The sequence below is a fragment of the Lutra lutra genome, chromosome 15 (genome assembly GCF_902655055.1).
Source record: "Lutra lutra chromosome 15, mLutLut1.2, whole genome shotgun sequence".
Classification (NCBI taxonomy): Eukaryota; Metazoa; Chordata; class Mammalia; order Carnivora; family Mustelidae; genus Lutra; species Lutra lutra.
Window position 1 is genome coordinate 20,530,251 of NC_062292.1, and position 27,986 is coordinate 20,558,236.

General features: G+C 37.9%; 1 protein-coding gene across 2 annotated transcripts in view; it reads right to left on the reverse strand.

Moving 5' to 3' along the window:
* Positions 1-5,216: 5,216 nt before the first annotated feature.
* EDEM3 (ER degradation enhancing alpha-mannosidase like protein 3) overlaps positions 5,217-27,986 on the reverse strand; it is a 76,143-nt gene continuing 53,373 nt past the window's right edge. The window contains exons 14-20 of one of the 2 annotated variants that reach the window (XM_047704724.1): positions 25,738-25,903; positions 25,284-25,438; positions 24,218-24,371; positions 21,698-21,889; positions 20,125-20,290; positions 16,415-16,600; positions 5,217-9,224 (exon numbers count right to left, since the gene is read on the reverse strand). In XM_047704724.1, the coding sequence (XP_047560680.1) occupies positions 8,815-9,224; positions 16,415-16,600; positions 20,125-20,290; positions 21,698-21,889; positions 24,218-24,371; positions 25,284-25,438; positions 25,738-25,903 (1,429 nt within the window). In that variant the 3' untranslated portion in view covers positions 5,217-8,814. Of the gene's footprint in view, positions 9,225-16,414; positions 16,601-20,124; positions 20,291-21,697; positions 21,890-24,217; positions 24,375-25,283; positions 25,439-25,737; positions 25,904-27,986 lie in introns of both variants that reach the window. The other variant, XM_047704723.1, reaches the window with a different exon arrangement.

Consider the following 27,986-nt stretch of genomic DNA (forward strand, 5'->3'; position numbering starts at 1 on the left):
TGGTCTCAGGGTCCTGGGATGGAGCCCCACATCGGGCTCTCTGCTCAGCAGGGAGCCTGCTTCCCTTCCTCTCTCTCTCTCTGCCTGCCTCTCTGCCTACTTGTGATCTCTGTCAAATAACTAAATAAAATCTTAAAAACAAACAAACAAACAAAAAACCCCAACTTCTATTGGTGGGAATAATAATTGGGAATAACAATGTTAACCTGTCTCATATGGCTTTATAAATTCGAAGTATATGGTAAACATCCAATTGGTGATCATTCTTACTATAAGCTATTAGTGAACTTTACAGGGGTTTGGAAAATCCTGCCTGAAGACGCGATGTCTCTGACTTCATTAGGCTAGAATTCTCCCTTATTACTTTATCAGAACAAATACTAACAGGTTGTTTATCATTGTAGTTCTGTAGCTTACTCAGAGTTTCAAATTTAGAAATTTCAGTTCAGTCATTTTAGGTCAAAAGAGAACCATTTCAGCCAACCCCAGAAAGAAACCTGGGGAACCGCTAGGTTTGCGACCCACAAGAGGGCCCACCAGGCAAAAGATCCGTATCTTGGTCTCACCATTTGAGCTTTGCCCACACACATTAATTCAGATGAATAACAGAACAAAAGAAAGTACACAGCGTATTATTTCATTAATGGGTTTATTCATCAGGAAAGGAAGAGAAGAATAAACGCTGACAATGAGAATGGCCCGTTTTCAGGGAATTAAAGGACACTTTTGCTTGAACGTGCTGAACGTTTAAATAACAAATAATAAATTATCTGAGTCAGTAGCTTGTAAAGCACGTTCAGGGGCGTCCTGGAGTTTTGCAAAGGCACCTCAGAGGCAGTTCTGAAGTTAGTCATCATCCCACTGGCTAAATGTTAACTTGCAAAGGAATGGAGGTACCAAGGCCCTGAGGCAGGGGAATGACTTTGAAACAGGTGCATCAGACCCTAAAGAGGTGATCAAGCCCCGTATGTGTGACCTTGGTCAGGTCACTTCCCCCTCTGGGTTCTGTTTTCTTTTCTGTCCAACAAGGAGAATCAGTGATGGAAAGGAAACAGAATTCTTTTGGCCCTAAAACTCTGAGATCACTTCATGAGTTGTGTTCCCCACAATGTCTGCTTCCAACAAAAAAATAGCGTAGGATTATCTTCATAGCACCGTCTTCAAAGCCTGTGCATCGTGTCTTTGACATTTCTTGGTGATTGCGAATCCTAGCTCTTTTTGTTTGTCCCTTTGTTCAAAACCAGTTTTTTGGATTTTGTTTTTTTTTTTTCCTTTCACTCCAGAAGTGTATAGTGAGGGCTTTTCGACAGTCAGGTGCTGATCTAGGTGAGGAGAAGAGGAATAGGCCAAATTTTCTGTTTTCTCCAGGAATTCCCAGTCCAGTGATGAGCTGGTAGACCCACTTGTGTGGCTTTTTGGTGTGGTTCAGACATGTGTCCTAGGCCTGGCCCTTCTGACTAGGGATGATAATATGTTTGAGCATAAGATCAGAGAAACTGGTAATTACCTTGGAAAGAGGGATACACACCTCCCCAGCCTTTCGACATGTTTCCAATAAATATCTTCTGGCGCAAAGACCATAAGGCTTGAATCCGAAAGCAGCCCATTCTCCTATTCCCACGTCTTTGGTAAGTGCGATGTACCTTCAATTTCCAGATCCCTGTGGTGGCTGGCTGGTTGGCTGGCTAGTTGTTTATAAGAATCCCCGATGCAGCCTTGTTTGGCAACCGTCTGTGCAGTAATCTGATTTAGATCAATCTAGACTCAAATTCCAGCCCCCTCTAACTGGGTCTGTCCTGTCTGGCAAGCCGGTCCACTTTGCTGAATCTTCTTCTTCCTGATCTGGAAAATGAAATTACAGTCATCTCACGAGGTTGTCCTATAGGGAAGGACTCCCTGATACAGAGTGCCCAGTATCTGTTGAGGCCTGGTGAAGACTCAGAAAGTGGCAGCTCTTTTTTTGATTGGCTCTGCAAAGAGGGCCTTAGGCATCACCCTGCCTCTGAAGAGGAGGTGACTAGACCAGATCTCTTAGATCTTTGCTGGAACTTGAAGGAATCACTGTAGGGTTGAGCAGAAGCTTACAGATGTATCCTGGGTGGGAGTCAGGGAACCCCCAGCACCACAGAAGGTAGGTGCTGGGGTGAAGCTGAGGCAGTAGTCTGGCCAGACATGTTGATGGAGTGGACATCTGAACTGGATTCAGAAGAGGAACTTGCATGGCCTCACACCAAAGAAGGTGTCCATGGTTGACATTAGAATTATAGGAAAGTGAATGCATGAGGCTTTTTCTCCCTATTGACCTGCTTGATTAAACCAATAATCTCCGTTTGGAAAGCCGTATCATCACCCTTTGAAAGATTAACCCAGAAAATCTCAACAGATGGAGGCGGCCTTTGGTGTCCATACTAAGTCTGGAGCTAGAGCTTGGTGAATGGTACCTTGAAAATGGAGGAGTCTTCTCCCCACACTGACATTTGGAGGTCAAGGCTCTGCCAGCTCAGGGGTTGCATGCTGGAGGTCTTTGTTGTCTCATCTATTTCAACCTGAATGGCGTTTAAGATGAAATCTCACCTAGTGTTTTCTTGCTTTTTAAAAATATTAGACAACAGGACCACACTGAACCTACATTCTTGTGTAGTGAGTTTGCTGGCACCAACTTTTTGGGGGCTTTCAGATTATTTGCCAATTTTCTCCTTGAAATCATCTTTTCTTCTGGTTTTTGTAACACTGCTCTGTCCTCATTTTCCTCCTCCCTCTCCACCTGCCCTTTTACATTCCATACAAGCCCTTCCTCCTGTTGCCTTAAACGCCAGCAATCTCAGGGCCCTGGTTTAGACCCTCTTCTCTTCTCCCCATTCCACATAATCCTCCTGAGCAGTCTTTTGAGTCCCAGCTATATGCTGTTATAAAGGAGAAAAGCTTTTCCCTTCCACCCTTCTGAGTTCTTTGGTGGATCTAGTAACTAAATTGACCTAAGACAAATTAACAAGAGAAAAGCAAATTTAATTTTCTATGTAAGGGAGCCCATAAAAATACAAGATTCAAAGAGGAGACCAAAACAGGCAGCTTTGTCACACTTTTCAGACAAGGAAGTAATACATTTGTGAAAAATTAGCAAGACAAAAGGGTTTGGAGTTGGTGTAGCAAATTAGTGAACAAGTAACAAGGGTTGCTAAATGGCCCTCTCCTACCGAATTCCCTCTCTGGTGATAAGGATGCCTCTAGCCTTCTGGGACAGGGATGGTACCTTTCATGTGGCAGGTTTATTTCCTCTTTTCAGGGAACAAAGGAAGGTCAGAGTGTCCTTTTCACACTGGCTGTTTCTTGAGTAACTTTAATTCAAAACAATCAATTTGCCAAAGCGACATAATTCGGGTGGCCTATTCTGGAGTCCTTCACTGCTTCTGTCCATGACAGCTCCATGGCACATCAGGGACTTGTTGAATTGTGCAGAAGCTCAAGATGGTAGGGTTCTGATGTGGTATTTTTCTTTCTCCCTTTTATCCTTGAACTGAACCAGGCTGTTTTTATTCTTAAAATCATACTCCTCATTTTGTAAACTTATGAAAACACAGGAAGTTATAAGTAAACAAAGAGAAATTGCCTACAATCCAGAGACAACCACTGTTAATATTTTGGCTAGTTAAGAGAATTCTTTTACTATGCTGATTTCCATCACTCTCCTCTCTCACTGTACGTTTTTGTTCATAAACTCATCGTATTACTACTTTATTTCCCACCTTCTTTTCTATGTGTTGTCCACTGCCCCAGACAATGCCTAGCACACAGGAGGTGCTCAGTAAGTCTTTGCTGAATAATGAGTCTCTCTTTACATATACAACAGAGTTGAGATCGTATATATACAGTCCCAGGTTTTTCTTCATTTAGCATTATATTCCCATCTTGCCACTGACTTAAGCATTTTTCGGTCATCTGGGATGACAAGTATGTTCTTTTATGAACTAAGAGAATCCTCAAGGGTCTATCATTACTTCTTCACTGAAGATGAACACTACAGATCTCCAGGCTTATTAGAGTAAATCAAGAGCAAAGCTTTGGGAACTCTAAACTTTACTCGCTGGTAGATGCGGACACTATTCTCAACCCTCACAATTCTTAGCTTCTCTTAGTAGAGAGAATCTTAAACTTGCTTTACCCAGGAAAGAAAGGCAACCTCCCCTTTGAAATCTTCCAAGAGATACTATTAGATCCTTTAAACTCTTGCTGAAATAGTGTGGTACTGTCCTCGGGAAATAGAGGCATGCTGACACCAGAGTTCATGTCCGGAGACCCCGAGAATAGATGCTACCATTTCTAAACTTTAACCCCAAATGGGAAGAAAGTGGTCAGGTGGGAAGGTAGTGGCTGAGTGAAAGGTGAGCCGAAACTGTAATGGAGGTGGGAGAAGGGGTAAGGACAGAGAAATGGAAAAGGTGCACTGAAAGGAGCATGGGCTCAGGAAATACACCAGAGATCCCATCCAAATGTGGGACTTTGAGATGCTTAGAACTTCGGGTCTCAATTTACTCATCTTTAAAAAAGGCAATTATCAATAGATAATAGTAATTACGATTAGGCCTTTCAAGAGGTCCGTGCTCAGAAACTCTGGAAAGGTACACATGAGAAGCACAGTATCCCAGGATCTGAAAGTGGCTGCTAAAAGGAAGCGGCCCCAGGGGCGCCTGGGTGGCTCAGTGGGTTAAAACCTCTGCCTTCGGCTCAGGTTATGATCCCAGGGTCCTGGGATCGAGCCCCGCATCGGGCTCTCTGCTTGGCGGGGAGCCTACTTCCCCCTCTCTCTCTGCCTGCCACTCTGCCTACTTGCAATCCCTGTCAAATAAATAAATCAATCAATCTTAAAAATAAATAAATAAATAAAAGGAAGTGGCCTCACTGGAATTAACAGGAGAGGCTACATTGACTTTGGATGACAACAGCCAAAGATTTTATTAAGTAAATTCAAAATATAAACATGTCACCAATATTGACACTGTGAGTTATTAACTCATCTCTGCTCTGAGGGTCCTTGGCACTACTTGAGTTGTGGAACTCTTCAGTGCTTGTTTCTATACCCTAAACTATCCCCAGATTTACCCCCCTGGGGTAAAAAGAAAATTAAAGGGAAGACAGACTGGTGAAAAAATTTTTTAAAAAGATACCAAAGTATAAAGATAGGCAAAGTGATGCTGTAAATCCAAATTAAAACTAGACCAGAATATTTACATATTTTATTAAATCTTTACAATCAGTAATTATAATCAAATACACAATTATATACAAGGATTATATACATTTTGCCCAGACTTTTACATCACAGTACATAGTTTCCCTTAGAAATATTGTATACATTTATCACCAAACAACAAAATCCAACAACAGTAGTGTTACAGCACCTGTTAGTACAGACATCTTTTTCATAAATTACATCATAAGAAAATATACGGCTGTAAATTGGGCTTTTAAAAATGTCTTTTATAAAATCTGAACATACAATATTTCATTCACAGAATGTTTTTTTTTCTATGTTCTGACTGAAGCCTTGTGCATAAAACGACCGGTTGGAATATTTACTAAATCAGCTCCCCCCCCACCCCCCACTTCCAAAATTATAAGCACTATCTGAATTACTTATGCTGAGCTTCCTTTATGATGAATCTGGCATGGGGTTTGGTGAGAGAACAAATGCTGGTTTTATTGTTAAAAGGGCTATGATGGTAATTTAAATTTTTAAAAAATTCTCAAAAGAATAATTAGAAATTAAAACCAGAGAGCGCACAATTTTTCATTTTACTCTCTAATACTGTGAAGAAAAAGGGGAAAGTATAATGTCAAAAAACAATTTGTTCTGAAACAACAGTTATATTCTTGTTGGAAGCCTATTAAAGGTTAAAAAGAAAAAAAACAAAACCTACCCAACAAAATATCCCATCCTAAACATATCCAGTAAATTACAATTCTGTCACAACTACTTTATGGGAAAATTATTGCAAATTAGGGTGTATCATTTTAATAGACTTTCATAAGCAGAAAAAGCTACAGCTATTTTTTAGTTAGGTAAACAAGCTAAGTTTTAAAACTTGAAAATACCTGAATTAAATACTTGCTCTAATATCTAACTTTTCACTTTCAGATAAAATCCTTACTTGATTGCAGGTTTGTAAACATTGTATAAATCCTTCTTAGTCCAACAATTTTATGGCTGTGGTGATCACTTCAGCTCTGTTTCTATGCAGTCAACATTTAACTGAGGTAGACCAGATGTTTCTAAAATTCAGGGTCTCATAGAATCCCCTGAATATTTAGGAAGTAAATAAAACATCTATCAAAGGTATTTAAAAAACAAAACATTAAAAAAAAAAAACACCTAATGCTGTTGGAATTTTTTAATGAACTCAAAAAACAACTTCATGGCAGTACGTCAAATAAGAATGTGTTGTTAATGATAATGTTGGGAGTTCTGAAGCTGAACATTACACCTTCTCAAATAGGGAAAAATCAAATATGATTCCTTCTGGGTGTTAAGTGTAACTTGTTATTTATTTATTTTTTTTAAAGGATTCACTTTTATAAAAAAAGCGAACAATCTGCTTCTAGACTTCAATGAATGGCAACAACTCCCCCTAATGGCCAATGGCAGAGAAAGTAATAAGGGGGCTCTTGTATACCTTGAGATCTTTGCTGGGGGGAAAAAAAAACCATGTTGTTTTGTTAACTTAGAAAAGTTGAATTTAGACAACAGTGGCTCTGAGCTACAAATACAAAATCAAATCAATGTATATAAGGCTTCTGTAATCAAAGTCTTAGAGGAACATCTGCTCCTTTTCTCCAAGCCCCAGTCCTATAAATCAAGGCAAGTCAAGTAATTAAGCTTCAGCTATTTTGGCAGCTTTGCAATTAATATGAACAAAGCACTAAGTCTATCCTTCCGTATACTGTATGTATTATAGTTCTATCTTCTTACACCAAATTTCACATGCAGAAAGACTAAAATATCCATTTTAGTGTCAGGTTTAGTTAAGGGCCAGTAAAGGTCTTATACTACTACTCTTCCCCGCCCTCCCCCTAAAACGTGAATTCTCTATTAGTTTTATTATTCATTGACCCAATTATATTTAGTTGGAATTTTTGAAAGCAGCTATTTATCCCCTTAGAAAAGATTATGTTTACTTGGGATCTAAGACATACTGTACACGAATATACATAACTACAATACAGCACTGCTCTCCTTTTAACAGCTCCCTATACAGTTTAAGTTCATCAGTACCTCAAAACTGTGTTTTAAGAAAAGATTATTATGTAATGTCACGGTAAAGAGAAAGAAAATTAAGTCTCACAAATACTCCTTTAGAACTGATTTAGTAAGTTTAAAAAAAAATAAATAAAATGAATAAAACCATGATTTCAACTACAGGGCTGTCTACAGGGTATCAACAACAGATTTTAAAACTTAAATGCGGCCAGCACCAGACTGCCACCAAAAAAAAAAAAAAAAGGCGGGGGGGGGGAATAAATTCTCATTAAGCTATATGGCTATATGTTAGTTGCCACTGTGTATGTTTCTTACACAGGTTATCATAGATTACTTTTCAAGTCCATATCAAAAGGAATATCTGTTAAAAAAAAAAAAGTAAAAAAAAAAAAAACTCAAAAACCATGATTCAAACAGAAAATGTGACAGATTCCTTAGGTGCATCTTTAGAAACCATAGTTTCAAAGAAGAAAAATAGTTTTTCTTCTTTGTAGAAATAGTAGTTTCCCTAGGATTTTTAGATCACTACCACAGTTTCATTATGGCTCCCTAAAATAGAAAAATGGAACAAAATGTATTCAGCTATTGGCGGTATGGCCCTTGTGGCTCAAATTGCATACTAAACATGGGATGGAGTAAGGCTGATGGCTAGAGGTAATCACCTCTAAGAGAAATGAACAGGAAAAGATTTATAATTTACCCGACAAGGATAGAACTTTAAGTTCCATTTCAGAGTAGTCATGGCTCTCCCTACGGAAGGCCCAATGGCAAGTTCATATTACATTATAGTTTCTCCCTTGTTCCATTTTTCCTAAGTATTAAGTAACCAATTTCCATAATATATTATATGACCTTTTTACCTGGTCCCAATGATTAACCTTTATGCAGAGAACTCACTGAGAAAGTACACTGGGTTCACCTTTGGTTTAAACGAAAAGGACACTGTTAAGAGAGGAAAAAAATCAAGTCATCTTGATCATTTGTTTCACGATGAAGCAAGTGGAAGTGATGAGCAAAGCCCATTTTCATCATAAACGCATCTGCTTCATAACCACTTGGGTCACTTTGAGTGTTTTTGTGAAGGCAGCAAAACCAGAATGCCCACAATATCCTATGTATTTTCCCAAAAGAGCCTCTAACCCCCAAAACGAGGAAAGTCAAGCTTTCCTTAACTAGAAAACTAACAAATTCCTATTCTCCACTCCACCATCAACTGAATTTGTTTCTTGTCTATCCAGAGACTGCACAGAAGTCTGGCTCCTAGGAATGCCCAGCAATCTTTTCCTGGCCTGAGGTGCTGCAGGGTGGTGTGATGCTGTCACAGGGTGGGAGTCAGGGTGGGGGAGGGACTGTGAGTTTCCATTTTGGATGGGACGGTTTTAAGCAAGGTCAGTTCTAACACAGCATGCTCCAGATTCCTATGACCACTATCTCAGTCAGAACGTGGTTACTCATCACCATACTTAAAGACTCCCACTAGAGAGCCTGCTTAGTATCAGGGTGTCTGTGAACCACAGTTTGCCTTTTCTTTTTAAATACCTACCACCAGATTCTTTAGTGAGTCATAGTTCATCTTTCTCCATCATTTCAAATGCTTCTATATCTTCATTCCAGTCTGCTAATATGGAGTCTATAGGCTGGACCTTTTTACCCCAGCTAACATTAGGATTGGAATCTTCCTCAGTTTCTGATTGTTCCTGGAGTTGGTTATCTAAATCTGTACATTCACCATCAAGACTTGTAGTCTCATGGTTCTCCATGGGGTTAGAATTCTGTTCAGAAGCAGAAACGCTTGCAGCATTGTCCGTATCTGCTGGAGATGATGATTCTGGTTCTGAGTTTAGAGAACTTTCCTCAGGAGACTCTTGATCAACCAAACCAACCTCCTGAGAACTTGGCATAATCTCTTCAGCACTCTGATCCTGAGAATCGTTTTCAGAGGATGGTTGTTCTTCACTTTCCATTTCAGGATCTGCATGTGAAAGAAACAGGCTTCATGCTACTTTCCCACTCAAAATATTTACTACGGCAGTTTTAAGAGCATACTGGTTTTCACAATAAAATGAAGAAATAAAAGAAAAAGAAAAGCACATTAATGCAAAACAGGAAATATTAACATTGAAGGGTAAAAGTACTGCCTTCGAATAATAATGTAATCACATTTTTCCTTTATATGCATTTTGCAAAATTTGACAGTACAAATTAATATTCTCCCAAACTGAAAGGATGACTCTAGTCATCCATCTAGACTGCCTTCAATGGGGGTCAGTTATGCCAAGAAATACACTAAATAATACTGCTAAAATGCATACAAATTTGCACTAGATGTCTAAAACTTATTATTAAATATCTAAATTCAGAAAAGCTTGTACATGAGAACACATGAGACAGAATAAATTTTGAACAGCACTTATCACTGTTTTAAGATAATATTCTTTTGAAAAGTGAAATTCCACTCAGTAAGCCATGAAAATGCAGATAATTCAAAACTATGGATTTGAGGGTACTAATGTGGTTAGATAAAGTATTTTCACAAAGACAAGCAAGAACTGAGATTATTTATTGTATTTCATTATTGTAGGTCCATGAATTAAAAGGTATCATTTAAAAATCCACTGGGAGGCAGAAGAGGAGATTAAACCTCTTGTACTGAAGATACAGTGACTCCCACAAGACAGTGTGTGACTCACACTGATGGCCCCTGCCGTGTGCTCCCCGTCTGGGCAGGCAGTGAGTTCGTGGGTCCTGAGGGGCCCCTCTGAGTGCGGCAGGCACTGTGCAAGGTGATAACGTGAGGCAAAAGCCCTAATGGATCTTTTAGTCCAGGTGGGGAAAACATTCACAAATAATTACACAAAATCAATAGAAAAGCGTAACTATGACATTCTCTCTCTCTTTTATGTTGCTAGAAAAGCTTACAAAGAATAGGAAAGAGTAAGGAGAGCCGAGGTTTTCCTTTAGAAAGTGACACTGAGCTGAGATTTAAAAGGTAAGTAGAGTTAATGAGTCAAGGAAGGAAGGGAAGACGGACATACTATAAAGCCAGAAAAACTAAAGGAAACAGGCATTCGGGAAGGTACAGACAGGTGTGTTTATGTATACCCTGATGAAGGATTCCCTGACTAGGAAGTTTAAGTTCTTGGGGGCTGGGAGGTCCCCACACTCTCTCTCTTCAAAGCTGTGGAAAAGGTATACTTTAATTCAACAATTAGGAAAATGACGGTGGGGACCAAAGAAGAGAAAACAGGAGCTGGCCGCTCACTTACAATAGGCTACCCTAAGTTCAAGGGAAAACAAAAAGAAAAACCTTCAGGGTTTTTTTCTAGATTGTATTAAACTGGTTTAGAAGTATAGGAAAAGATGTAGTACTGTCTGGTCTAGTAACAAAAATTGTGCTTTTGGCAAAAAATTACCCTACGGATACAGATTACGCAATACATTATGGAAATCTAGCTAAAACAATAGGATAAGAAAACAGAAGTTGGTATAAATATAGGAAAAGAATAGATCAAATTGTATTTTTAGACTGTGTTGTATATTTAAACTCAAAGCAACTCTAAATTTTTAAAAATAACATTAAGATAATATAAGAACTTGAAAAGGAGGGTAAAAATAAAATAGGCAAATAACCTCTCTATAGTAAAAACTAGTTAGAAATAAAGTTAAGTACCCTTTTCATAATAAAAATAAAAACAATAATTAAATTTACTATGAAAGGTATGAGACCTACATTACTTAATACCATAAAATGTTAATAAAAACATACAATAAGACCTGATTACATTTACAGATAGTAAAACTTTCTACTTATATGTAAAGCATACAATTATACAATTCCAAAATGAACCCCATTTCTACTTTTTTTTTGTTTTCTTTTGGGACCAGATAGAATTATTTGGAAGTTCTTACGGATGAATATACATGGAAAAGAAGTCAAGAAATTTTGAAAAGAATTAGTGAGAAGGGAGTTGCCTTATCAGGTATCAAAATACATTCAAAACAGCAAACTTTTTTATTGGCACAGGAGTAAACAAACAGATTAGTTGAAAAGAAGAGCAAGTCTTTCCAGACTTTCCAGACAGAGAAAACATGTAAGACTATCTGACAGATAGCAAAGCGGCTGCGATCAGGAGTGTAAAGATGGCAGCTGAAGAAACAGAAAAGGCAAGGAAGGAGTTAGTGTCGGTGTCGCACTGTCTCACGGCCTTATTCTACGGGGCGGGTCAGGATCCTCTAGGGAGCAGCCGAGTCCTCAGAGCATTAACAACTACATCATTAAATTCTGGAATGGTGTATCAGAAACACACACAAAAAAATGAAGAAAATCTCAAGATACAATGACAAGAAAATGATTAAGTTTTAATAATAAAAGAACAAGGGAGCCTTGGCAAAGACTTGAGACCGGATGTTCTACAATCATTGATATGTCTGTCTGGCCAACATTTGCTGCAAGCACGGATTATAGAGATGAGAGCAGGTAAAGCAGCAGGATTTAATATGAATGTCAAAGTAGAACGATATTAAAAAGACCCTTGGAGCGCCTTGGTGGCACAGTCCTTTAAGTGTCTGACTCTTGGTTTTGGCTCAGGTCATGATCTCAGGGTCCTGAGATCAAGCCCCATGTCCGGCTCTGCACTCAGCAAGGAATCTGCTTAAGGCTCTCTCTCCCTGGGGTGCCTGGGTGGCTCAGTGGGTTAAAGCCTCTGCCTTCAGCTCAGGTCATGATCTTAGGGTCCTGGGATCGAGCCCCACATCGGGCTCTCTGCTCAGCAGGGAGCCTGCTTTCCTTCCTCTCTCTGCCTGCCTCTCTGCTTACCTGTGATCTCTCAGTCAAATAAATAAATAAAATCTTAAAAAAAAAAAAAAAGACTCTCTCTCCCTCTCCTGCTGCCCCTCCCCATTCTCTCTCTCTCAAGTAAATAAGTAAATCTTAAAAAAAAAAAAAAAAGACACCTTACATTTCACCTATGAGAATAAGAGAAAATTCCATTAAGAAGGTGGTATTTAAATGGGTGTGCAGGATGCTAAATGTCCTCAAGAAGAAATGGGCCATGGGCGTGCGGATAGGGATGGATAAGCATCTCAGAAAAAGGAAGAGATGTACAAATACCAAAATGCATGAGAAAACATGTCTGGCTATAGAAGGGTGCAAGTAAGTATCAATTTGGCTTAACAAGAATGCTTCAGAAGCTCCTTTCCAGGCAGAGGTCTTCTGCGTACATATTAAATTTTGCAGTTCAGCTTTAGGGCAGATTCACCCCAATCAAGTTCAATGCGTGATAATCTTAGGAAAAGTAACACTGCTAGACTTAAATCTTGAGCAGTTCGAACCATGGGACCTTTCTTTTCTTTCCCCCATTTTCTCTGTCTGCCTCTGTATCAGATAGATATACATATAGGAGCAGGACTGAAAACATCAGTTTACTGCTCTCAAGGCACCATAGACCTACACTGTAAACTGAAAGCATGATAATGTATGGAACCTTCAAAATGCTGATTCATTTCCCCTTTAAAATACTATTGAGAAAAGGAAATGGATTCTTAATTATAAACTATCTATTTGGAGCTAAATGTAACAGCACAGTGTCATTTGTTGGTGAGCACAGGGTTAGAATAATTCTTAAAATTTGGAAAGGTGGGACACATGAGAGACAAGATATTAGAACTTCTGTGGCGAGCTCAACTATTAGAAGTAGGACTGGTCTGACCTGAGGAAGCAATATTTCCACTTCATAAATTATTAATGCTTTACTTCTGAAGAAGAATGTGTAATAAGATATCTTTTTGCTAACAGACAAGACTATTGCAGATATTTCTGTATTAATCGCTGGAACTTCTCATCGGAATAAGAAAGCGAGAGTGGGAGTACGGGCTTGTTCTGGGGCTTTGGGCTTCTATTTTCTGTATCAACATGTGGGATGAACTGCTCAATTAAAACTGTGCGACTTTATAAAGGAAGTATGAATTTGTGGAATGAGATTTTTTAAAAAGCAATCTGGAAGACACGTTAATGCACAGATTTTAAGGATGCTAATTACTGGGGGTACTTATATAATCCTACCTAGCCCCCTTGATGGTATAACATGGTTCATACATAACTGGGAGACTAAAAAAAAAGGAAGAAGAGGTGCCTTCTTAGTGTTGTTCAATGCTTCTCAAAGTGTAGCTGAGTGGAATTACCTGGAATGCTTATTTACAATTTCAGATTCTAGTCCCCTGCCTTCCGAGAGTCTGATTCAATATTCTGGAGTAAGACTTAGGAATCTACACTTGTAACAACAGCATCAGCATCCGCTGATGCAGAAGAGAAATGCAGGCATGCGGTAATGGCGCAGGACAAATTAATGACAACACTAGAGACATCAGCTTCTTAGGATATTTTCCTAAGTGAATAAAGTAGTTGATTTAGTAAAACTATTACTGTGTTTCTGTTATACCAATAATTTTGTTATATTTTTTGTTAACATAGTTGTACAGTTCTTGAAAGAGCTACATAAAAAGGGGAGGTTTTTTTAAAGACTTTTTATCAAATGATCATTCTGTAATAGAATCACAGCTCACTAACTTTAGAGCCCAGCAAAACTTTAAAAATAAATCATTTATATAAAGCCCTTTTAACTGCACGGTCCTTAAAAGAATACTTTTCAGGAGTGCCTGGGTGGCTCAGTCAGTTACACAGCCGCCTTTAGCTCAGGCCATGATCCTAGGGTTCTGGGATCGAGCCCCACATTGGGCTCCCTCGTCAGTGGGGAGCCTGCTCCCTCTCCCTCTGCCTGCAACTCTGCCTACTTGTGCTCTCTCTCTCTCATCAGATAAATAAAATCTTAAAAAAAGAGAGAGAGAATACTGTTCAGATAGTATTTTTTGTACAGTAGCACACCCCCACCGCCCCACCCAACCACCGGTTTTCCTTTGTGACATTTCAGTTACCGCCATCAGCCGTGGTCAGGAAGCAGATGATCTTCCGCCTCCTGACCCAGCATCAGAAGGTGAACAGTAGCCTAATGCTAGGGTCACACTGCCCATGTCATTCCCCTCGCTTCGTCTCATCAAGTAGCATTTTATCATCTCATATCCCCACAAGAAGGATGGGTATAGTACCGTAAGATATTTTAAGAAAGACCAGGTTCACATAAATCTCATTACAGTATATTGTTATAACTGTTCTATTTTATTATTAGTTATTGTTATCAGCCTTTTATTGTGCCTAGTTTGTAAATTAGGCGTTATTACAGGTATGTATGTATAGGAAAACATGGTATATATACAGAACACTATACCATCCATAGTTCCTGGCACCTACTGGGGGATCTTGGAATATACCTCCCACAGATGTGGGGGCAGGGGAGGATCTATAGTAGAATTTATCTTTTTGTCTTATTCTTTCTCTGGTATGAGAAGCATATGCTTTACTATGACCTCGTAGTCCTAATCCCATGCACCCCTACACATACATGAATTTTTAAAACAAGCTGATATTTTAAATACTTTACATTATATTCAAATAAAAGTGATTAAAAGTAATGCATGCCAAAACAACAACGTCTTCGTTAGACTGACTCTTACATGGACTAGTGAGTTCATCTATACTATATGGATATGTAATTCATAGGATTTGTTAGGACAGGATCAATAAAGAATTATTATTGTGGGAGAGCTGACTAGACATGAAAATCTAATTACATTAATCCAGATATTATCATGGTATCCACTGAAACAAATTATATGTATATATATATTTGCACATGCATGTGTGTGTATATATACACATACACGCATACATACATACATATACATAATTTAAAGCTTAGTAATGCAAGATACTTACTACTATTAATAATGTAGCTTGGAATCATTTTACCTTTTAATATTGCTGCTGAAATTCCAATGGTAGCACAAATAGGGGGGAGAAAAGCAAAGGCATTAAAGAGTTATATGGAATAATAATTTGCCTGTGTTTGATGTGCCTACATGCATATATGTAGGAGAGAGGGTCTGAGTTGAGAAAAAAGACTCAGAAAAAAAAAAAGTCAGGAACATAGGAGGATTTAAGAAGATTAGAAATCCTATTCTGTTCTATTTTTATTTATACATCTTTACAAATATTCATCCTATTCACTTCATTGTTCTTAAATAGTGGACACGTGGAAGACCCTCAAAGAAGAATAAAGTAACACAAGAAGACAAGATAAAACACTGATCTGGCCAGTACCAGAGTATCGCTGAACTTTTTTTTTTTCCCCCACTGTTTCACTTGGAAGTTACACTGAATTGAATCAATTACCTACCTAGCTGTTGGACAAACATCCCCAGGGATTCAAGAACCCTGCACAAATCCCACAACGTTAGTCATTTACAGGTAATGAGAGAAACACAGTTCTCTCTGCAGATGCCTCCAGCGGATAAGGAAGACTGCTCCCATAAGCAGGATGGCAGTCTATGTCTGATGGGTCACTTTCCCTCATTCCTCCACTCCCTCACTCATCCCTGGGCGTCAAACTAAAAAAGAGTACTAGTGAGACCTTGCATTTATACAATTATTTGGGTTTCAAACAGCTTTCAAGTTACTAACAAACATTTTGGCCTAGAGAGGACTACATATTGTCATGATTTAAGGCATGCTACCCTGTCCTTCTGACACCAGCTGTAACTCTTGTAACTCATAAATCCCTATGTGATAAACGTACACCTCGGTGGACAGAACCTGCTAGATTTTTACTGCCTTCACCAAGACAGTGGTCATCTGATTACTGGTGGCCTGCTGAAACTCAACTACTATTATACTGTATATAATGTCATTCCATACAATCTTTTTATTCCTTATAAAAGAAATGTAAGATGTAGTATCAGTATAATTGAATGGTGAACATTTGAGACTGTTTAAATGGACTCTCTTGATATATCAGCTATATTTTTATCACTGGGCAGAACCACAGCAGAAGTGATAAATGTCATATAAAAAAATAAAATTCGAGAAACATCCTAAGTCAGCAAACAAAGCAAAATAAATGTTTTACAACTCTTATTTCCAAAAATATTTTTCGAAACCATCTTCTATTTTACCAGTTAACCAAAAGTAACTTTTTATAACTCATTTTTATTATCTAACTAGTAAAATCAATGCTAAGCTGTGTAAAAAACATGTGATTTTTTTACCCTTACCTCTATCTTTTGCTTTGTCAGAAAGAAGCACTTCCACCTCCTCATACTCCCGGATGGCATCCAGTATGATACTTCCTTCTTTACTGAACAAGAACAGCATGGGGATCTTGATGTCATCTGTGTCTTTTCCATCACCCGCCATCTGGAACAGAGGGGCAGTATCACTGCTGCTCCCCTCATTGTCATCTAGCCAGGAAATGAATACAGCAAACATCAAAACATCTGTCCATTAAAAAGATCTATAGACCAATCTTTATTATTTTTTTTGCCTGTTGGAGGCATTTATTTTATGCATCAAGAATCATAAAAATGAATATACTTTTAGAGCTCACTAATTCCATTCCTAGAAATTTATTCTGAGGAAGAACTCAAAACAAGCAAAATGATCTAGGCCTAAAGTAGTTTACTGGAGTACTATTTGTAATTGTGAACAACTGTGAATTATTTTTTTTTTAAAGATTTTATTTATTTCACAGACAGAGATCACAAGTAGGCAGAGAGGCAGGCAGAGAGAGAGGGAAGTAGGCTCCCCGCTGAGCAGAGAGCCCCATGTGGGGCTCGATCCCAGGACCCTGAGATCATGACCTGAGCCGAAGGCAGAGGCTTTAACCCACTAAGCCACCCAGGTGCCCCTATTATAAGCAAATTATAATTAATTACTTAATGGAACACACAGAAAAACAGAATATTATTATTACATGAAAAAAAGTAGAACAAAATCCATAATTATGACTAAAAACTTCCATATGCTTATGAGAAAGCCTAGAAATAGAAATATTCAAAGCCTTGGCTTATAATGATGGAATTATGAATGAAATTTCATTGCTGTTTAAGATTTCCTTTAATGGCATTTACCAAACTATTAAATGATAGCTCCTATTTCTACACTGTTCACAAAGAAGAATGATGATCGTGGTTCTTCCTCTGTAAGTTGAGGTGAACACTACTGTTGTTTCACACGGGTGAGGTAACTGCAGTAGGACTGCTAAATACTGTTTTACTGGTGAGGCGGTCACACCCCCCTCTAACTGTGCACGCCAGATGAGAAGCCTGCTTGTCCCTTCTCAGACAGCTTGCTGTGATAGGCCCTGCTACGTGGAGAAAACCATGTAGGACTCTCCTCCTTAGCGATAACTGATTGGACAAAGCATGGCCACCTGGCTCTCAAGGCTCTCTGGAGGCCCTGGAAGTGGCACACGGCAAGACGGTTTCAGTTAGCAATGGACAGGGATCTAGTAAGGGGGCACAGACTCAGGGCTGAGGCTCTAATTTTGGAATGACCTTTTTGGAACTAACGAACAAAGAGGGAGCAAGCTGATGAGAAGCTGGAGAATGAAGCAGAACTGCGAGGAGATGCAGCGGAGAGAGTCTAGGAAGACCCAGAGATAAGAGAGAGAGATGTGGAAAACTCTAGGAGCTATCATGGTTTCTGATGACTTTTACTCAGCCGAATTTCTTACTCTCACATTCAATTAAAATCATCCAGTTCCAGGGGCACCTGGGTGGCTCAGTGGGTTAAGCCTCTGCCTTCGACTCAGGTCATGACCCCAGGGTCCTAGGATCGAGCCCCGCATCAGGCTCTCTGCTTAGCGGGGGCCTGCTTCCTCTTCTCTCTCCCTGCCTGCCTCTCTGCCTACTTATGATCTCTGTCAAATAAATAAATAAAATCTTAAAAAATATATACAAAAGATTGGGGCGCCTGGGTGGCTCAGTGGGTTAAAGCCTGCCTTTGGCTCAGGTCATGATTCCGGGATCCTGGGATCGAGCCCTGCATCAGGCTCTCTGCTCAGCGGGGAGCCTGCTTCCCCCTCTCTTTCTGCCTGCCTCTCTGCTTATTTGTGATCTGTCAAATGAATAAATAAAATCTTAAAAAAAAAAATTTCCTGAGAGTAAGGATCATTGCCTCTTGTTTACCCACTGAACTCAGTAGAAGATTCTGCTATTAACAGCTATTAAAGAAAACAAACTTGACCAACCTTGCAGAGTATAGAATACCATGAGAATGAGACTTACAGTGAAAACCTAAACTACTCCCTATGTGTTCCAGCCCTTATTTTTTATATTTTATATTTTTTAAGTCTTGGTAAAGAGGTGTTCAAAATGATAGTGATGACAAGTTATTAAATTCTTCAATAAAAGAAACCTCACAGTGTGGAAAATCACCAAGGATGGAGAGATCATTTAAGTTGGGCAGCAGCAGCCTTTTTCTGAAATTGGCTGTAGAGTGAATATTTTAGGCTACGCAGTTCTCCACTCTTACTGTTGCTCGGAAGTAAGCATACACAATATGGAACAAACTGGCATGGCTGTGTTCCAGTAAAACTTTTATTTATAAAAACAGGCAGTGATGTGAACTTGGCCTATAGGCTGTGGTGTGCCAATTGCTGATTTAAGTTATTAAGCAGAAGTTCTCCTAATACTCAATGAACTAATGAAATCTCCGCACTCAATAAATCAGCCCTGAAGTGCCCGTAGAGGATAAGCAAAAGGAAGAGTAAATAATTATTTTCACTGAAATAAATCCTAGTATTTTATTTCAAATGCCTTAATTTTTACTTACCTTGAATTGGAAAAGGAAATCTATCCCAGAAAGAAGGAAAAAATTCAAAATAAATTTCCCCTGTGTGAGAAGTTCTAAAAACTTAACTTCATAATTAGGATGTGATCTCAGGTCTTGTAGTTCTGAATATAAACTATATACTTAAAGCACAGTAAAATTTGGGGCACCTGGGTGGCTCAGTCAGTTAAGTGTCTGACTCTTGATTTCGGCTCAGGTCATAGTATCAGGGTTGTGAAATCAAGCACGGCATGGGGCTCCCTGGTCAGTGGGGAGAGCCTGCTTGAGACTCACTCTCTCGCCCTCTGCCTCTCTGCGCCCTCCGCCTCTCTGCACCCTCCACCCCGCTCCTTCTCTCTAAAAATAAATAAATACATCTTTAAAAAGGAAAGAAAAATTTCTATTTTCCCTGGCAGTCAAGGTCTGCTTGTTATAAGTGATTTTCTATGAAAAATAAAAGAGCAGAACACACTGGTTGAAATATGGAGGTAAAATGATTTGAGTTTGTAATTTCAGTGGAAAAAGACCTAAGGAAGTAAAAATTTGCTAGGAACTAGTGCTTATACCTGTGATATGTAAACTATTATACTAAGAAATTTTGTATATATTATCGTCAAACCTTAAAACCACCTGAAAGATATTTATTACCACTTTTACTAGAGCTCAAAAAATATTCTACTGAATAAACCAATAAACTAAAGCTAGGCCAAGGTCACAACATGATCTCGCGGCAGAGCCAGGAACTGCACCCCAATGTATTTGACTCCAAAGCCTGCATCTTTGTGGAGGAATGGGTATTTTTAATGGCTTCCCACTGGAGGTGGCAGAGTGTAATTCTTGCCTTTAGAGGGCTTTGGATCTGAAAGCACATTTTCTTATCCATACTGTTGGGTGCTTTGGGGTACCCCCACGCTCTTATCTGTCCCCAGGTACTTTTACTGGACTTAATATACAGAAACCCAAATCTAGACTTTCAAAAAAGATATACAAGACACAGAAATTATTTAAGAGAGTCACTGGATTACCCACCCATTATGCTGTCTAGTGAACTAAAAATAATGTGATGAATTCTGCTAAAATTTTGACAAACACAAGGAAAAATCCTAAAAATGATCTCCTCCCAGTCAACCCAATGGCACAGGGGAATACTCACCAATAACAATGCCACCAATGGCACCAGCATTCTGAATGTTGCGAGCCTTTTCTGCAAACATGCACTGTCCTCTTTGTATCAAAGCGATTTTTCCCATCACTGCCTCGGGGTTAGTAAGCTCTGAACAACCGTTGTATGGTTTACTGCTTGCAACAAATCCTCTTGTCTGTCAGAAATATAAGGAAGTTAAATATCCTTTTGTCTTCTCAAATCACTCTCTAGTCAATACAATTTACCATCTAGAGCTTTACTTCATTTCTAATGATAACATATCCAGTATAAACTTAGCAAAAAGTTTTTGTTTTGAACACTTTTGCAAATCATAGTACCCAACCAACCTTGTACTGCGCTCTGCAGTTTCTAAAACATAAATACTTTTTAAAGCATATAAAGCAGATATATATTTGTATATAAAACATAAAATACAGTTTATAAAACATAAATTACTAAAGCTGATCTTTATAACGACTCTAAGAAAAAAACATAGAACATCTCCATTTTACATATGGGGAAACTAAGACTTGGGTTACATAATTTGCTCAAAGACACAATGTTAGTAAGTGGTAAAGTTGGAATTCATAGGCAGATTCACCTCATACCCACATCCACACTTAAAATAGCTGGGAACCACTTTTAAACCATCACTTATGGGCAGAAAAATCTTTTGAAAGAGGGGAAAAATAGATTTAATCTACATGAATCTGCAAGCAGTTCTCTTCCTAGAATGATTAATCCATCAGAGAACTGATTTTAAAGATACCAACATAAAGATACTTTAATATCCCTCTCTCTCCTAGAGTGCAAACTCCACAAGGGCATGATCTACACGAGCTTCATAAACATCATACATAGCTAACATCTAAAACAGGGCCTAGAATACAGTAGTACTGGACTCAAAAAAGAGCTGCTGAGTGGATGAATCAATAAACGTTTAGAGCTTTAAAAAACACACACAAAAAAGGTTTCCATTAGGGGGAATGGAGTTCAAAGAGCATTGGCTTTAGATTATCAGGCAACTTGGGTCTGGTCCCAACTCAGCAACCAGTTAGATGAATGTGTGAACTGTTTAACAATGTAGGTCTTTGTTTCCTACGTTAAAACTAAGGGGCTGGGCTAGCTTAGTGGCCTTCCAAGTTGGCTTGGTGGGACCACAGTGTCATGCTCTCTATGGCCACCTGAGCTAGAGCATCTCTGCTTTTAGTTGTGTTCTACCTTAAAGCTCCAAGTTAGATTTCTGTTCAACAAAAGGTTCTAGTAGTTGCTAAAAAGTCCAAAAAACCATTTTTAGATAAATTAAAGATACCAAACTACAGAACAGGCCAAGAACCGGACAATATGTGAAAAACATTTTAAGTAAAATTTTTTAAGCATGTTGTATACATAAATTATGACTCAAAATTTTCAAGATATGCTTTTAACTTTAATCTGCTTTAATCTGGGAGAATGAATATTTGGGTTTTAGTAGATTAAATATTTAGGTTTAACAAACTGAAACCGCTAAATTAGACTAAGTAATGAGACAATACTTACACAACACATTCAATTTCAACAAGCATATTATAAGTGTACACACCTCTTTATGTTTAGACAGATCTAGCCCAAACTGAGCTGGTCCAGCAGTTAACACTACCCTGCCAAAAAATGGGTGGGAAACAATTTGTACAGCCCGTGGAGGAAGCTGCTGTTCTTTCTGTTGCTGACTTGACAATTCAATCATCTCCTGCATGAACCTCAACCCATCTTCAGCATCAATTGAACTAGCAGCCTAGGGAAAAAACAGATTAATTTTATCCTTTCGAAATGAAAACTTTCAACTTTTTGATGTCTTAAATACTAATGCACTATATAACCTATTCTAAAATTTCCCCTTTCGGTTTCAGTTCCTATCAAATACTTATGGCCTGATTTGTCCTAAAAATACTACTTCTGGAAATATTTTCTGAAAGTAGATTTGTAATTTTTTTCAACATCTCCTTCACTGTTCTACAAACCACTTCTGATACAAATTGAGAACTGGACTTCCACCAAATGCTGAAATGTTTACTTTGCTTGATTTTTCCACTGCTTCCCCTTATAAGAAATAAACCTCATACTGATCCATACTTCCCTTCTTCGGAATTATGAGCCAATAATCACACTAAATTCAAAATATATGTATCAGGCTTCTATTAAGATCCCAGCAATGGACTAGGAACTGGGGACAGAGTCTTTCACTTTAAGAAGTTTGTATCTAGAGGATACAGACATATAAATTTACCTATGATAAAATTCTCATGTGGGAAATTAGACTAGCAGCACAGACAAAGGAATGTTTGATTCTGCCAGTGTGGATCTGGGAAATATTTAGAAAATGATATTTGAATTGAGTCTTAACAGAGGAAAAGCTGAAGAATGCCTACTGTAGTGGGAAAAAAAAGGTGGATTCCTGACACTTAATAGGAAAAGTTAATTGTACTTGACAGAGTTAGAGGATAAGACAGAACAGAGAGGAGTTTGGAGACAGAGACAAGTTCAAGCCTATCTAGATATATCCAGGTTTGGTGACTTAAGAGAATGATGTTAGGGGCTATTGAGATGGCAAACAAAAAGGAAGAGAAATGGACTGAGGTGGGGGCACAAAGAGATAATCCAGGTTTAGACAGAGACTGAGATGCAGACACATGTCATACATATGACCGGCAGATTAAAGCTGAATTTAAGAGTATAGGTAGGAATCAGGGTTACCTACGTACATCTAAGAAATCACATGTACAAAGACGACAGCTGTACTTGTTGAAACAGATGTGACTGCAGAAGAAGAATACAGAGAGAAAGGGGTACGATCCAGACTCTCTGGTAGTGCCTACACTGAATGGCTGTGGCAAAAAAGGAAAGTTCCAAAGGAACGCACAAAGCAATGAACAGAAAAGTAGAAAAGATCTATGTTGCTGGAATGCCCTGAAAGCCAAGAAAGGGGTATATTTTAAAAAGGGGTCAGTCAACAGTTACAAAAAAATTAATTAAATAAGGATTAAGAGGTCACTGGGTGGTAATTATGCCATTGGTGGCGTAAGTGAACATAATGTCACTACAGATGCTGCTCTCTCTACTGAGAAGTGACAGTAAGAGAAACATAAGGGAGCAGGCAGAAGACTCTTTAAGAAAGGATCGATAGGACAACAGAGATGAGAAAAATCAGAGGGAAAACTAAGGTTGTGGGAAGGCTGGATTTGAGATTAAGGGATACCATGTTGAAATTCTTTAGCAAACTGTTTTTTCTCAGAATCAATATACTAATAAGGCGAATAAACTGAAAAATTAAAAGGTTTCATATTATGAAAGCTTTTAAAGCAAAAAACAATAGAATTTTCTCAAAAAGTCATGTTATTTTTCCTAGGCATAGACAAATACTTACAAATTTTGATTTTCACAACAAATAAAATACTTAGATTCAGAAGATTTTTGGAAACTAAAATACTGTAAACTACAGAGGTATTGAAATGAATTACTAGCTTTTAAGATTTGCTGTAAAGGGTGGAAAGACAAGGTGCTGAGAAACAGAAAACTCTGAACTTGAGCCCTACATTTGACTCTACTGATTTAAGCAAATTACCCAACCTATTCGTGATTTTTTTTGATGTTTTTTTTTTTTTAATTTAATTTTATTTTTTCAGTGTTCCAAGATTCACTGTTCATTTGATTTACAGTAGGAAGGGGCCCAATTACATGGCTTTCCAAGATACTTCCACGTCCTAAAATTCTGATTCTCTAACTTTTTTTTTTTTTTTTTTTTTTTTTTAAAGATTCCATTCATTTATCTGACAGAGAGAGATCACAAGTAGACAGAGAGGCAGGCAGAGAGAGAGAGAGAGAGGGAAGCAGGCTCCCTGCTGAGCAGAGAGCCCGACGCGGGGCTCGATCCCAGGACCCTGAGATCACGACCCGAGCCGAAGGCAGCGGCTCAACCCACTGAGCCACCCAGGTGCCCCCTGATTCTCTAACTTTAAATCACATTTATTAAAAGTTTTTAGAAAGCCAAATGTCATTATCTTATGAAAGCTGATGAGACCAAAAAGGGCAGAGATGGTATCTAATTAGTACAGCAATGGCTTACTTGGATTGCATGTTGAACCAACTGGACTCTCCCATCTTTGAGGTGAATCAAACTCACCCCCATCTTCTTCAAGATTTCTAAATGTTCAGGGTTAGTGGCCATGAAATCTCTGGCTCTCAGAGGGGGTTTAGCTCCACTCCTGAAACTCTCCTCTCTGCTAAAAGTAATTATAGGCAAGGCTTAAAAAACTACAAATCAGAACTGGGGAAAAACCTAAGACAAATAAAAATAATTTTAGATACTTGCAAAATTGCTAGTTTTAGAACTAGTGGAACTGGAAAAACTGGAAACAGCTATTTTCTCATATATAACTTAGTTTATTAAGTGGCATAGTCAAATATATTTTACAGTTACCAAAGCATGTATATTATCTACAAGTCTGCATTAGTCGACAGCCTTAAAACTATCTGAAAGCACAGAAAAGGTTGGCTTGGGGATTTGTTATTATTGACTTCTTCCTTGAAAAACAGGGTTTTTCAAGGAAGCAAAACAGTGTTTCTATCTGTGCATAATAACACTCACTTAAAAAAAATTTTTTTTTAATTTCTTATTGATGGCCTTTCTAATGTAACTATTTAGGAAAAAAATGAACTCATTAAGCCAAAAAATTTTATTTAAGAACTAAGAATCAGTACTTCATCAAAAAACAAAATCAAATGAAACAAGAAACTATATTTTCACTACATAGAAACTACAGATTAAAGGAAAAATACTTTCTACATAAATAAGATATGTGGAAGCATTTGAAGAAACTATTTTGTGTAAAAATGAACTACAGAAGTTAACTATTACATGCCACCCACTGACTATTAACAGTTCATTAAACAAAATAATCACCATAATAAATTTCCATAATAAAATTTCCATAATAAAAAAGACATTACTTCAGAATAAACTTTGCCCTCTAACTTTACCAATGAATAATTTTTCATTAGTGATAACTACATACTTCAGTATGTTTTTGGTCTAAGTGAACATCTTCTTGGCCGTTATATGTTCCTTACACTCTCTGTCATTTACTAACAATTAACTTGGTTATTAACAAGTATGAAATACAACATCTTACACTCTGATGATGCCTCTAGGACAGCTCTTATCCACCACATTTTTCAAGGGTTCACGAATACTCTGAGCATACAGTGGGTCATTAGGAAAGAGAATCTGAGTGTTTGGACAAGTCCAGTCAAAATTACTGTCATCCAGTTCTGTATATTCTGAAGTCTACAATATAAAAGAATGTTACATAAATAAAAATCATTATTTTACTAAACATTATAGTGTGTTCATATGAAACATTAAGTGAAATCTAAGTGTGTATAGGATAAACAATATAATAAAACAAAACAAGAATATAGTAAGTGTATATAAGATAAAACTGTAAGAAAACAAAATAAAATATCAAGTGTACTTTTCCTCCTGCCATACATATATTTATTGAATTCTATTCATGAATGATTTTTCACTTGGAAAAATAACCACATAAAAGAAAATAAGACATTTAATTAAAAAACATAACCTACTGTATTCTTCTTAGAGATACTTTGATTTGTAGTAGAGAGCCAAAGAGGTAACAGATGAGCTTCTGTTGTAAAGATGTAATCTTCTATATCAAAAATAATGTCTTCTTTATCAGCAAATAACAGGTAAAGATACTTAAACATCTCAGCCAAGAAGAAAGAATCCATCCTAAGATAAAAAGTCACAAATAAATCTAAGAACATAAAAATATCCAATGCCAACTATCTGAAACAGAGTCAAGGTCAATAAACAAGTCGATACCAATTCCAAAGTCCAAAGTACTACAGTATCTATCTGTTCCCCAATGGAACAGTCTTGACTCGAAGCATATTCCAAGGGAATGAAAAACACCAGAGGGGCTGCCTACCACACAGGTACACTAAATCTTGTCAATAGTACAGACAAAATTTTTCCCATTGGTCTTCCAATGAAGGAGAGTTTTCCATTTCTTCTACAGAGAACCAACAGCAGGGAGGTAATGCAGATAAACTTTACCACTGAGAGCCATACAAGAATTCAATTAATATTAAGCTGGATAAAGTAAAACAATTTTGATGGAGTTCATTATGTAGCCATTTAAGTGATAAGCAAGAAGGCTTTAAAGGTGAAGGAAATCACTTACAAAAAATTACATGAAAAAAGTACAGCACAAATCACAGGGACTACGATTATAACTTTGTAAATATTTAAATACTTGTCAAAAAGGGAATACAGAAGAAACAAAGGGGATAAAAATATATGCGACTTTATAAATTATTTAATGTTATAATGTTTTAATTAACATTTAAAAAAAAAGCTTTAATAAAATTAAAAGTGGCAGAAAAAGAGCATAGCTGTTAGATGGAGTTATAGTAAGATGGAATTTATCACATTTACTACCTCCCAAAGCATCCTAGGTTTTGGCAGTAATAACTCGTAATTTACTGGACAGACAGCATAGTTTCACACCTCCAGCCAAGCACAAGTCCTGGCACACAGTAGGCACTCAATAAACATTTACTAAATCAAAAGCAAGTTTTAACAGTATTACTAAAGAATGAACTAGAGAGGCAATGGAACACAGAGGTAAAGAAATGGGCTTTGGAAATAGAAGACTTTCCACTGACTAGCTGTAGAATCATGAGGATATTATAGAAGGACTGTGAGCTTCAGTTTATTTTTCTGGAAAGGATATAATAATGCATGTCTATGTCTAACACTGGGGTAAAGGCTAAATGAGATACTACACATTTATTATTTAGCACAGCACCCGGCATATGTAGGAGCTCAAAAACAGAGCTATCATTATTTTTCCTATACAACAATGATGTTTGTTTTAGAACAACTCACCTGTAATCTTTCAAAAATTTTTTGAACATTTTATATGTTAATCTTTTCAGAATAGATAAAACACTTCCTGTCAATCTGCAATATACTTATGATAATTTAACCTTCTCTGGGGGATAGTTATTATCATGAGCAAATGCTACCTTGAGAACCGTAGACAGATGAGCAGGGTGTTGATTTTTGGGCAAATTCTAGAACTTACTATGAAAGAGATGGTTAGCAAACACTTAGAATAGAGAAATGGTAAAATCACTACAGTACAAATTGGGTAAGGCTAGCAAACTGGGTATCATATCATATAATCTGATTTGTATTATAAAACCATAAATATATACACGAATGCAAACATACATGTAATAAAACTATCTGGAAGACTGCTTATCAAATTGCCAACAGTGATGTTATCTTAGGGTGGGCAAGCAGGGAAGTGTCATAGGAAAGATTTTTGATATTTTTTTTGCCATTTATATTCTTTCCGTGATCATTAAGGAACATACAGATATGCCCGTTTTGAAAATTGTATGTGTGTACGCCGGTGAGCCAGGGGACCACTGACAGATCTGTAAGGGAGTAAGCAACCAGATGCAAAAAGCTTGCAACCTGAAAGCCCTCAAATGTTACACCACAAGGTGTACTAGCCATGGTCCAAACAGAATTCTTCCCCAACAATTTAGATGGAAACTTTTTAAGGTATGCCTATCTAAACTGCAGATCATGGGGCGCCTGAGTGGCTCAGTGGGTTAAGCCTCTGCCTTCGGCTCAGGTCATGATCTCAGGGTCCTGGGATCGAGCCCCGCGTCGGGCTCTCTGTTCAGCGGGGAGCCTGCTTCCCCCTCTATCTCTGCCTGCTGCTCTGCCTACTTGTGATCTCTCACTCTCTCTGTCAAATAAATAAATAAATAAAATCTTTTTTAAAAAATAAATA